This window comes from Dermacentor andersoni, chromosome 9 (genome assembly GCF_023375885.2).
Source record: "Dermacentor andersoni chromosome 9, qqDerAnde1_hic_scaffold, whole genome shotgun sequence".
Taxonomy (NCBI): Eukaryota; Metazoa; Arthropoda; class Arachnida; order Ixodida; family Ixodidae; genus Dermacentor; species Dermacentor andersoni.
Window position 1 is genome coordinate 39,360,503 of NC_092822.1, and position 12,551 is coordinate 39,373,053.

The 12,551-nt window shown below is 47.8% G+C and overlaps 1 protein-coding gene across 1 annotated transcript; it reads left to right on the forward strand.

The window, feature by feature from the left end:
* The first annotated feature begins 499 nt into the window (after positions 1 to 499).
* On the forward strand, positions 500 to 3,073 carry LOC126527634 (DNA polymerase delta catalytic subunit-like). Its single transcript, XM_072284525.1, has one exon. It carries the CDS (start codon positions 500 to 502, stop codon positions 3,071 to 3,073), a length of 2,574 nt encoding a protein of 857 aa, XP_072140626.1.
* Positions 3,074 to 12,551: the final 9,478 nt, after the last annotated feature.

Consider the following 12,551-nt stretch of genomic DNA (forward strand, 5'->3'; position numbering starts at 1 on the left):
TGGTGATAATGGTGGTGGCGGCGGCTTCGACAGTATGGATTGCGAGGATTGCGTCTCCTTTCGGTTGGGTCTGCCGACGTCATTGCAAGTCTACTATCTAAGGCTCTCTTCGCAGAGAGGGCGTGTTGTCTGCTCTCCGGGAGAAAAAAGAAGCTCAGTTGCTCGCTGGCGCGCAGTATGCTAGGAGCGTTACACGATGGCCGACGAATGCCGGCCCAGGTCTAAAAGACGTTGCGAGTATCCGCTGTATCCGGTTGACATAGTTTATGATAGGGACTCCGAAAGTGGCATATATCACGTCTACGTCTTCGCTAAGCAGGTCGCATGCCCAAACTCGAGCTACCGGCAGAGGCTTGTTGTTCTCGAAGTCAAGAGATGGAGGCCATACATGTATCTCAAGGTGAGGAAAGGTGACATCGCATATGCGGAGCGTACCGTTAATGCACTTATTAAAGAAGCCAAGCAAGCCGTCCGTCGTAAGTGTTCCCAGGGAATTGACATGTTAAGTGGCTTGACGTTCATCGATGGTTATGGCTACCACCCGGACGACGCCGCGGAACTATTCATCAAGGTATCTCTTGGTGATCCAAAAGTGTATAAAAAATTTGCCGAGATCGTGCCATACAAAGTGTACATGGCGCAGGTGGACCATGTGTGCCAATTTAAGATCGACGTGGGGCTGGCCCATCCCAACAAACTCCTCGTCTTGGGGCCTGACTTCGAGTACGACGAACGGACTTCACGCTTTGTAACGTCGGTGCACAACCTCAGGACAGTGGACAATGTCGATAAGGAGACTCCCGTGTTGAAAGCCATGAGCATCGACATCAAGTGCATCTCTCACTCCGGTAGCTTTTCCAAGGCCGAAAAAAAGGACTACAATATTATCCAGATCGCTTCAGTGGTCACTACGGATGTGTTGCGAGCCACTCATGATCGGGACGACTTTCGGAAGTACGCCTTCGTTGTCGGCTCCTGTGACTCCGTGGATAATACCGAAGTGAGGCATTACGACAGCGAGTCTAACATGCTCAAGGGGTTTATGAGTCACGTTGTGTCGATGGATCCGGACGTCATCACGGGTTACCAAGGGCGCAGTTTTCATTGGCCCTACATTCTGGAAAGGTTCAAACTTTTGAAGTTGAAGCCCTCGTTTTCACGACGCCGTTACGGCGGGGAATGGTCCCTCGAAGTTTACGACAATAAGAAGGTCGTTTCATCGTACGATCGGATTCTGGTTGACATGCACGATGTAATCACGGCCGAACAGAAACTCAGGTCGTACAGCTTGGACTGCGTCGTCAGAGAGTTTATACCAGGTGAGGTGCAGTTAGAAGATGTCACGTATGAGCAGGTGAAAGAGTTTCACGAGGGCACTTCTACCACGAGATCCAGGATCGCCGGATGCTGCGTGAAGCGCGCTCTCATGCCACTGAAGCTCATGATCAAGTTCAACACCATGATGTCCATACTCGAAATATCCAACATAACGGGCGTACCGATGCGTTACGTATACAGCAGGGGTCAGCAAGTGCGTGTCATGACCCTGATCGCCAGGGAGGCACAAATCCGACAAATGTTATTTCCAACAAGGAAGGAGACATTGCGCAAGAATGAACAAGGGTACCGGAGTGACTACCTTGATGACTCTAATGACTCGGATGATGAAGATGAAGCAAGTGCTAAGAAACCAGCCTCTACTAGAAAGAGAAAGGCAGAAAGTGGTTATCTAAGCAACACGGGATATCAAGGAGGCAAGGTGCTCGAACCAAAGGTTGGATACTATAAAGATCCGGTGTGCACATTGGACTTTGCTTCCCTGTACCCGAGTATCATCATCGCTATGAACCTGTGCTACTCGACTCTTCGCCTGAACTCAAAGCGGCAGATTGAGAATAAGGAAAATAAAGAAAAACAAGAAGATTCTTATGAATATGAACAAGGAAAACCTTCTCCGGAGGGGGACGAGTTCGTGCCCGAGAGTGTCAGGAAGGGAATCTTGCCGACGATTTTGGTCGACCTTCTGAGAGCGAGAAAGCAAGTAAAGGAGGAGATGGCCGAATGCAAGCACGACCCGTTCACGCTGTCGCTCCTTAACGAGCGCCAATTAGCCATCAAGAAGTGTGCGAATTCAGTGTACGGCTTCACGGGTGCCGTGCGCTATGGAATCCTGCCCTGCATTGAAATTGCCCGATCTGTGACGGCCTACGGCAGAACTCTGATGGACAAGACGGTTTACTACGTAGAAAAGGTATACACCAAGCACGAAGTTATTTACGGAGACACAGACTCGGTGATGATCATCTACCGACGCAAGACGGTGGCCAAAGCCATGGAGATGGGCAAAGAACTGGCCGAGACAATATCGCGGAAATTTCCTCACCCCATACAGCTAGAGTTTGAGAAAGTCTTCAAGCCATACCTGCTTCTCGGCAAGAAGAGGTACGCGGGCGCCGTGTACTCTTCCAACCCCAACACGCACGACAAGGTCGAAGTCAAAGGCATCGAGATGATACGTAGAGACTGTTTGCCCTACCTGGCACGCGTCATGGAAGCTTGCATCCACGAAATGATCGTGAAAGAGAACATACCGGCTGCTCAGGAAGTAGCCCAAAGGGCAAAGGATGATCTGCTGTCGGGTAACGTGGACATTGCAGAACTGACCTTGAGCAAGAAGTACAACAATAAGAAGTATAAGAGGGCCCCGACACATTGGCACGTTGTCGAAAAGAAGAAAGCTAGGGGAGAGAAACCTGCCATCGTGGGTGATTGGATTCCGTACGTCATATGCAAAGAGCTCGAAACGGACCAGGAGAAACTTCGAAAAGAGTGTGAAGATCGGCCACACCAGTTTCTCAAGTGCAAGAACACAGGCAGGAAGCGCTACATACGTAAGCTCGCATACAGGGCTGAAGACCCGGAGTTTGTGAAGAAGAATCGCTTGCCCATTGACTACGCCCACTACGTGAAAAGCAACTTCCAGAAACCTTTAAAGAGACTCTTTGCGTGCGTACAAAGTGGGAAGCCTAAAACGGCCACCGCCAGACATGGCAAGACAACAAGAAGGAAATGAAAATGTTTTTCAAGAAAAAAAAGATACTTTTATGTTTTCAATAAACGGCTTGAATTAGATTGGTCTTGTTTTTCTCATGTGGCGTCCGCTCTTCGGGACGTAGCAGGCTTCTCTAACCCCACCGAGAACACTGGCAAAAGCTCAACGGGCATATTAGAACAATGGCTTTGTCCATAGTTTCTTTTTATCGCTGCGGATAGAAAGAGCATTCTCGAACAGTCTAGGAACGTCGGTAACACACTTTATAATTGTTTCCCGGATTGGTCTGGTGTCTTCTTTACATAAGCAGATATGTTATAGATAAGCGAACAAAGGAAATCATTGGCCTTGGTCGACAGAGATAAGGCCGACACTACTGCTGTCGTCCCCGGTGCGCAATGATTCAGGTAGTTGTACAGCGAACCATAGGATATCGGTACCTGTCCATAGGTCTTGCACGTTACATTACACCTCCCTCTGCTTAGGTGGAGCTTCCATAGCGAAAAAGTTGCCGTTTTTTTTTCGCATTGATCTGTGCAGCTGTGGAGCTTCCGGCTTTATGCCTTGATCACATTTTTCACTATGCTTTCCATTTATTCATTTATTCAATAACTCTCCAAGCCCTAGGACATTAGAGAGGGGAGTGGGCAGAATATTAATAACTACAATACAACAGCAGCAACCAGAGAAACAACACAATATGATTGATAACCATAGCACGAATGATGGCCGTAACTCTTAGGTAGTTGTTGACAAAGCAGGTTCGTAGCAGCACTTCTAAAAGTGTTAATATATACAATAGTGACAACATTGTGTGGAAGGCTATTACAACGTGAGTATAAACTGCGAATGGATTGGTCATGGTGATAATTAGTGCTTGAAATTGGAATACCTACTTCACATTGGTGATGACTCCTTTGAACTGTAGGATGGTTGTCTTGCTAGCCTATCCTTAAGGAATGAATTGTTATGGTAACTCCTATGAAATATACAAATGCGGAATGCTTTTCTACGATGAGTAATTCTGGGTAAGGAAAGATTATCCTTCATGGCTCAACACTAGCGGTGCAATGATAGTTTCAAAGGTTGAAACAGGATGCATGGTTTCGCACCACCTCGAACTCAACTATGAATGATTCGAGACCAGGATCCCATATAGCTGCTGCACATTCCAGTTCAATCCCGACCAATGAACTATAAAGCTGCAAATTGAGAAATAATGCGGCCTAAGAAAAATTGCCACAGAGATAACACAACATATTATTGGCATTTATAGTTTTGTAATCAAAGCGAATTTTCCAATGTGAGTGTTACAAGATGTGGTGGCCAAGGTATTTGTATGAGTACAATGATTCCAAATTTGTGTTGTTAATGAGGTATGTTGCGTGTCTAATACGTTCTAGACAAACACGCCTGAATAGGAATTTGTTTATGTTTAATGTAATGTTCCATAACTGGCATGACCCATAAATGAGGTTATTATCACACTGGGGGATGGCTGTAGCTAAATCCCTGTTGATTTGTCTGTACATAAGACAATCATCGGCGAAAAGTTTAATGGTAAGGAAGACGACGAAGTGTCCCTGCTAAGGTGGCTGCTCATCGCTCCTGTGAAAAATCTCGCCGTCCGCGTAAATAAGTTCCATACTTCAAGAGATTAGACCACAAGCCATCCCAGGATGCTCCAGACGCTCATGCGCAGTCTGGTTTCCTGGCATTCGGCGAGTGTCACTCCATCGGCCCTGCTGCTGAATTGTGCACCGGGACAAGGCCTAGTGTCTCCGGTGACGCGCTGGCGACGGTAGATTCGCCGGCGCCACTCGTCTCGACGGCATTACCGGCCGCACAATTGACACCTGAGCCTGGATCCGAGCTCCTGGTTCATGCTCCAAGTCCTTCGGCTACAGCCCGCCCACCGCCTTCCCAAAATGCACATCAGACCGTGAGTGACTTGCCATCAAGGCGGAGCCCGGCGATGGCTTCACAGTCACCGATTGAGGATGGGGCTCCAATTGTTGTGCATGACGATCCGAGTACTCCTATGGACTTGTCTTCTACGCTACCGTCTGTGCAGTCGGCCCCCCATGGTTCTCAGAAGCGTCCTTCGGAACAATCTGCACCAGATTCGTCTTCGGCCAACAGCGGCTCCCAAGGCAAGCGTTCGTGCCCAACGACTGAACACCCAGTTGTGTCGACACTGGGCTCGGATTGCTATAAAACAACCATTAAAGCTCTTCTGCAACCAGGTCTTCTGCTCTGTTGCCGGATAACTCTACAACATCCCTTCTGCGGTTCATGGTCAGCCAATTATACAACTTGACATGTGTGATATTACAATGCCTGGACTCTTAATCAAAATGGCGCGTACAGGTGTTCGTGGTGTGCTGCAGTAGAACTGTAGAGGTCTCTCCACGAAAGGGGGGGAGCTTAAATCCCGTCTTCGTATGAACAAGCTGCAGGTGTGGGACTTGTTACTACAGGAGACCAACGCCTTGCCTGCCATTCCGGGCTTCAGTGGATACGTGTCTCCTTCAATGAGTGACCGTCGCGTGCACACAGCTGCCCCTCCAGGAAAGGCGGTAGTGTAAGCTGATACGCGCTATCCTCAGCTCTGCTTTTCTCTTGAAAGCTGCTGTAACTCATATCAGGAGATTGTGAAGTTAAGCGGTGAAGTTACCCAAGGCAACTGTTGCGGTCGTCTCGTACTATGTAAGACCAGCCGGTGGGTCTTCTTCACGCATTAATCTGGGTGGGTTACCGAATGTCCGTCGGCAATACCCAGCGTGTCCCATTTTTGTTGGTGGTGATTTCAACGCCCCTCGCCCAGAATGGGGTACCCCACTTCTAGCCCCCGAGGTAGGCGCGTGTGGGACACCTTCGCGGATGCGTTGTTTGTACTACTGAAACATCCCGATTCAGCAACGTGAGCTGTGCCTCAAGCTCGACGTACAACATATGCACCGGATCTTACGTGGTGGTCGGGTCCCGGCACACCCACTTGGCACCTGGAGCCCGACTGCTGGGGTAATGACCACCATCCTATCATCATCAGCCTTCATCCGTCGCAGGCCTGCCGATTTCGCGGCAAGTGTACGGTAGTCAACTGGGACACCTTTCGTTCCATTCTCCAAGATACCTCTATGAACTCGTCACCACTACTTGTTGACCGCATACAAAGCGCGCTCAATGAAGCTGCAACTATCAGCTGGATAGACGTCGATCAACCAGCACCGGATATCGGCCTGCTGAACTTGTGGGCGGCTCGGAGACAGGCTGAGCTGGCAGCATTCCGAGACCCCACTTCTGCACAAGCACGTACAAGACTGAATTTCCTTACTGCTCAGGCCCGAACATATGAACGCGGCCTCTCGCGGTGGCACTGGCATACGTGGTGTGAGCGCTTTTCATCCAAGACATCGAATGCTTCTCTCTGACGAACGTTCCGTGCCGTGGAACACGGTTGACGCCTTCCAGACGCGGCGGCCACAGCCTGCTTCGCTGCTGGCTTGTCGCCGCATGATTTCGGCAGAGAAGCAGCCCGGAAGTTTTTCCCCCTGTACGACGTGTTGCCTCAAACAACCAATGGTGCTTCCTTGGCAAGCATTCCGGCAGTCATCGACAAGTTACCATCTACAGCAGACTCCGAGGGAATTGCAAGCCCTTTCACCATGGCTGAGTTGCTTGCAGCGATAGATGGTACCAGTCGCAAGACAGCACACGGTCCAGACTCTATTACTTATGAGGCTTACAAGAACCTGAGTTGCGCTGTGCTGCCTCAACTCCTCGGCACCATTAAAAAGGTATGGCTAGATGGCGTTGTCCCTCCGGGCTGGAAATCGGCTATTGTGATCCCGATTCCGAAACCAGGCAAGCCGCCGACCGACCTTAGCAACTTCCGACCCATTTACCTAACGTCAACATTGTGCAAGCTTTCTGAGAAAATACTAGCCACACGACTGTCGTGGTGGCCAGAGCACCACGGTTTCTACCACCCTGCTCAAGTTGGCTTCCGTCCATCCATAGGTACTGAAGATGAGCAGGCTGTCTTGGCATACTCAGTTTTATCGTCAACTCGTAGCCACACTGTCCATACTGCCCTCGCTATGGACGTCGAAAAGGCGTACGATAACATCAGTCATGCTGCCATCTTGGCTTCAATTGACATGCTGCATTTTCCCCCTATAGTACGGAATTTTGTCAAATCTTTCCTTGAAGACCGACATTTTGCGATTCGCCTCAGTGGTGACGCCGTCGGCTCATTTGTCCCTCTTCGCGGCGTACCCCAGGGATCGGTATTGTCACCCACATTATTCAATATTGCTTTCATCCCGCTTGCATGGCGCTTACACGATGCACTCGACATAAAGTTCTTGTTATACGCTGATGACTTCACGGTTTGGAGCACTCATCGTCACCTCCGGACTCAAGCCGCTGCACTTTAATCAGCTTTATATATCACGTTGACTTACGCTTCTTCCGTCGGCCTTAAGCTTTCCGTCGGCAAATCAGCTTACATGTCAGTCGCCAATGGCTGGTGCCCGCGTAAACTCTCTGCAACACCCATTCGTCTTCATCTATCCGGAACCCCACTTCAGCAATGTTCAACTTTAAAAATTCTGGGCATGACGGTCCACGAGTCGGTAACCGGAACTGCTTGGCTCTCCAGCGCTAAAAAGCAGGCGATTCAAACTTTGGGTCTGATTAGGCGCATTACTCCTAAAACGGGCGGCGCCCGCGCATATCTGTGCGGCAGTTGGTGAAGGTGGTAGTGCAACCACGCCTTGTTTATCAAGCCCAATTCCAGCATTTGACGAGGGCACAATGGGATCGCCTTGAGGCTGCTAATCGCGAGGCAATGAGGGTCATCACTTGCCTTCCCCGCATCAAATGCACAGCTCAACACACTAGATGAGTTGGTGCAGCAGCGACGTGATGCTCGCAGGCTTAAGGCCAGCCTTTCACACGCAACGTGTGCTCTCAGGGCTTACGCTTTCTCGAACTCGCTTCTACCACCATCGCCAGTTCTTCCTCCCTGGAGTTTTGTACAGCTGAGTGATAACAAGCCAACTGATATACATCGCCCGACATCAACTCACGCGGTGGCGTCACTTCGTGACCGAATGGTAGCTCAAGATGCCCACCTGCCGCTTGGCTCCATCGTCCTTTACGTTGATGCAAGCATTCAGGACTGTGAAACAACCACTGCAATTTATTGCCCATGCGCACCTGCCCTTAATAAGACGACCCGGTTTCAAATCCAAGAACCTCCTTCCTCCTTTTGTGCTGAGCTCCTTGCTGTCCGAGAAGCGTTGTGCTCTGTGGCCGCTATTCCCATGGTCCTGACGGCCCGCATCGTCATCCGCACTGATGCCCTCCGGGTGACGCGGCTTCTGCGACGCGTCATTTGCAGCCCTGAAACATGTCAACAGATCCATCTTCTGGCGGCACGCATCCCGCAGTCAATATCTATCGAGTAGATCCCACGCGACCTTCTAAGCTTCCAAAGTCGTGCGGATTCTGCGACCCGTCTAGCGACCTCTCCATTGTCACTGCCTCAGCTCTTTCACCTAGATGACGCCACCCTCCTTTTATCAAGAAAGGATCACCTCCGGCGCCGCACACGTTCTCTCATACCTCCGTGTGCGGTAGACCTCCCCCGCGGTCTTCCACGTGCAGAGGAGGTTGCGCTTCGGAGGATCAGGGTAGGGGTTGCCCTCACTCCTGCCGTGACTCGGAAGAGGCCGCACTTTCGCCCGTTTTATGCTCGCCCTGAATGTCCAGTCTGCGAATCGCGAAATGCTGAAGCCGACATCCACCACCTGCTGTGGGTCTGCCCTGCACTGAAACCGACGAGGCTCCGGCACCTCGCAGCAGCGGGACTTTCGCCGCGTAATCCGAGCGATTACACTGCGTGGACGCGGGGACCACATTGTCGATTCCTCTTGGACTTCATTAGATTTTCATTCATTTAATCATCCTTATTCACCCCCATCCCATACCCATGTATGCCCCGAGGCATTTACCCTCGCATTAAAGAAAAGTGATGGAAGACGCTATGTTTGTGGGCAAGTCATTAACGAACATTATAAAGACCAGACGAACTATTACAGAACAATGTGATACGTCCGAAGTAACAGGAGAATGAAGGGAGTGAATGCTCTTAGCTGTTGCAAATTGGGAATGATTTGTCAGTGGACCTTTAAGCCATGCAAGAACTCTACTATTCAGATTACGACTGTTTAATTTAGGAAAGACCAATCCATGTGCTACAGCGTCAAGTGCCTTTGATAAATCTTTAATATGAAAAAGAATGGAATGTTAGTAATAAGTGAAACACAAAAGCTGCGTTTCATACGAAAATGTCTTGCGGATTGCGTGTTGAGCATTACAAAAAAAAATCTATTACCTTCTAGAAAGTTAGCTATATGCGAGGGAATGGCATGTTCCATGATATTGCACGATATGCTGGTAATTGATCTGGATCGTCAATTATTCGTAGAGTGCTTGTCTCCGGACTTGAAAAAGGGAATATCTCCCTGCACTTTCCAATCATCAGGAATATAGCCAATTTCAAGCTATTTCTTAGATAGGTTTGAAAGGATAATGGAGCAGCATAATTTGGTATTAATGAGAAACTTAGAATTGATGCTGTCCATTACTGATGACGAGGATATCTTTAGGTTTTCATTTATTTTAACGCTACCTGTCGAATCAAACATATTGAATGCACTGGCAGAAATTCAGGATGTGGGATAGTCGCGACTACCCAAACTGGAATCGTTAGAGAATGCCAGTGAAAACGTGGCATGTAAGAGACAGACACATTAGTTCGCTCGGGATTATTGTTCTGTCCAGTGTTTTAAGCGTTACAGCACGAAAGCGCTTTTATTTAAAATCTTCTAAAACTGTCTCAGATTGTTACTTAACATGAGAGGAAGTACGTTACTTAAAATATGTGCTTTGCCTATTTTGGTGCTTCTTCATATTTAGAATTTACTGAATGATAGATATCCCTGCATGGCAGTGAATTAAGAACTTTCGCAAAACGAAACATTATTTTATTTTTGTTCGCTAATCTTTTCAGTGGCTGGTTAAATCAAGGCCCTTGTTTACTGGGCATTACCTCCTTTAGTGGAACAAATGCTTGTGTGAGGGACGCAAATTTGTCTTGAAATAACGTTCAGTTGGTGTTAAGAGACCACTCAGAGAAGCTCTGCAAGATTACATTCATCGATAGACATTACTCGCGATTAATGTCATCAAAATCTAGCAACTCGATAATCTCAGATATGTTTAGCTTGATTTCTGTGACGGTTAACTGGTACATTCGTTGTGAAGTGAAGAAGGGCATGATCATTCAGACCCGGAAGTTAATCAGTGGAACTACATATATATAGGTCATCTGCTCTCATAATTTTCACTATGACTTGCCCACAAACATAGCGTCTTCGATCAGACTTTTCGCCGATGATTGTGTTATGTACAGCGAAATCAACAGAGATTTAGCTACAGCCATCCTGCAGTGTGATATTAACCTGGTTAATGAGTAATGCCAGTTATGGAACATTACATTAAACATTAACAAATTCAAATCCATGCTTGTTTTTTCCAGAATGTATTAACCACGCAACATATCACATTAACAACACTAATTTGGTATCATTGCACTCATGCAAATACCTTGGCAAGCCCATCTTGTAACACTCACACAGGAAAACTCACTTTGATCACAAAACTATAAATTCCAGTAATTATGTTATGTTACCTCTGTGGAAATTTTTCTCGGGCCGCAGTATTTCTCAATTTGTAGCTTTATAATTCACTGGTCGGAATTAAACAAATATATGCTGCAGCTATATGGGATCCTGATCTCGAATCATTCATAGTTGACTTCGAGGTGGTGAAGAACCATGCATCACGTTTCAATCTTTCAAACCATCATTGTACCGCTAGTGTTGAGCCATGAAGGACAAACTTTCCTTACCCAGAATTACACATCGTAGAAAAGCATTCCGCATTTGTATATTTCATAGGAGTTACCATAACAGTTAATTCCTTAAGGATATATGCTACCAATAAAACCATCCGACATTTTCACACGCATTGATTACTACCATAAAGCAGGTATTCCATTTTCATGCCCCTAATGTTATCACGACCCATTTCTCGCAGTACATGTTCACGTTGTAACCGCCTTCCAGACGATGTTGTCGCCATTAGAGATGTTAATGCTTCTAGAAGCGCTGCTACGAACCTGGTTTATCAATAACTACCTAACTGCTGTGTCATTCCTGGTAGGCTTGTCAACTGTATTGTGTTGTTTCCGTTGTTGCTGTTATTGTATTGGGTTTATTAAATGTGTACACACTCTCCTATCTAATTAGCTAGGGCCTCGAGGGTAATTGTATACATAATTAAGTAAACCACATGGTGACCACATAGAGACGAGTGATAAACACTACCGCGCAGAGATGGTAGATTTGCAACGACGGCAGCAGACGCAACGGAAATGAGGCGCAATCCTCGCTGTCGAAGCCGCCGCCACCACCATTATCACCACATTATGACGCAGTTGCTTCCCTGAACGCAGGACAGTTGCCAGAGTTGTGTGCTCATACTCGCACTCTCTCCGTACGTCGCTCACTCTCCAGAGCAGTTGAAATCTGAATACGGTTGTCTAACGGCGCTCTTCCGCTTTTACGGCGGACAGCTCTTTTTTATCAGGCGACGAAGCCGGCGATGCGAGTGGGAGTGGCGCTTTGCTTTACTATCTGTGGCGTTGCCGCCTTCAAACCGCAAGAGCCCGACGGACTGCTGGCCTGCGATGTGCGTTGTAGCTTACGCCTAAATGCACGTCCCCGGGATTGCTCTCTCTGGATAACAGAAACAGATCTCGAAGGCGATGCTTTTGCTGACTGAATGCGCCGGAAACGATTCGAGAACCGGTAACATGTCAGAGATTTCATGTTTCAGACGCCACACATTGGATATGTTTGCAACTATGGTACGTAGTACTAGCTTTAGTAATAAGTACTCAGTAGTAAGCACTTAGCACTAAGTATACTTAGGTCTATGTATTTGGTCGCCGGCAACAAAATAAATGCGTGCTCGAGTCATTTGAACATCATTAAGAACAGTGCAAGAAAACGGCACGTTCTGCACTTCATTCGTGCCGCGACATGGGAAGCGGCATATAGCTTTTTCTTTCCCGAGGCTGTATAGTATCGAAGTCTGCTCGAGCAAAAATCTTTTGATATCTTTTGTCGCTACGGGCTCCACTCTTGTTCTTTTATGCATATCTGGATGGGTTGTTATCGCTTCGCACTTGCGAAATACCGACTGGCTGCCGCAATTCAGACGTTGATCGACGAGCGATCTCTTTTGTCTGTACTCTAATTTGTTGGCGAGCTGTATGAGTCAGTTGGTCAAACGTCGCCCTTTTTTTTTTTATCTGCAAGACACTTTCGTGTAGCAGACGACGCATTTCTGATAAAGTGCA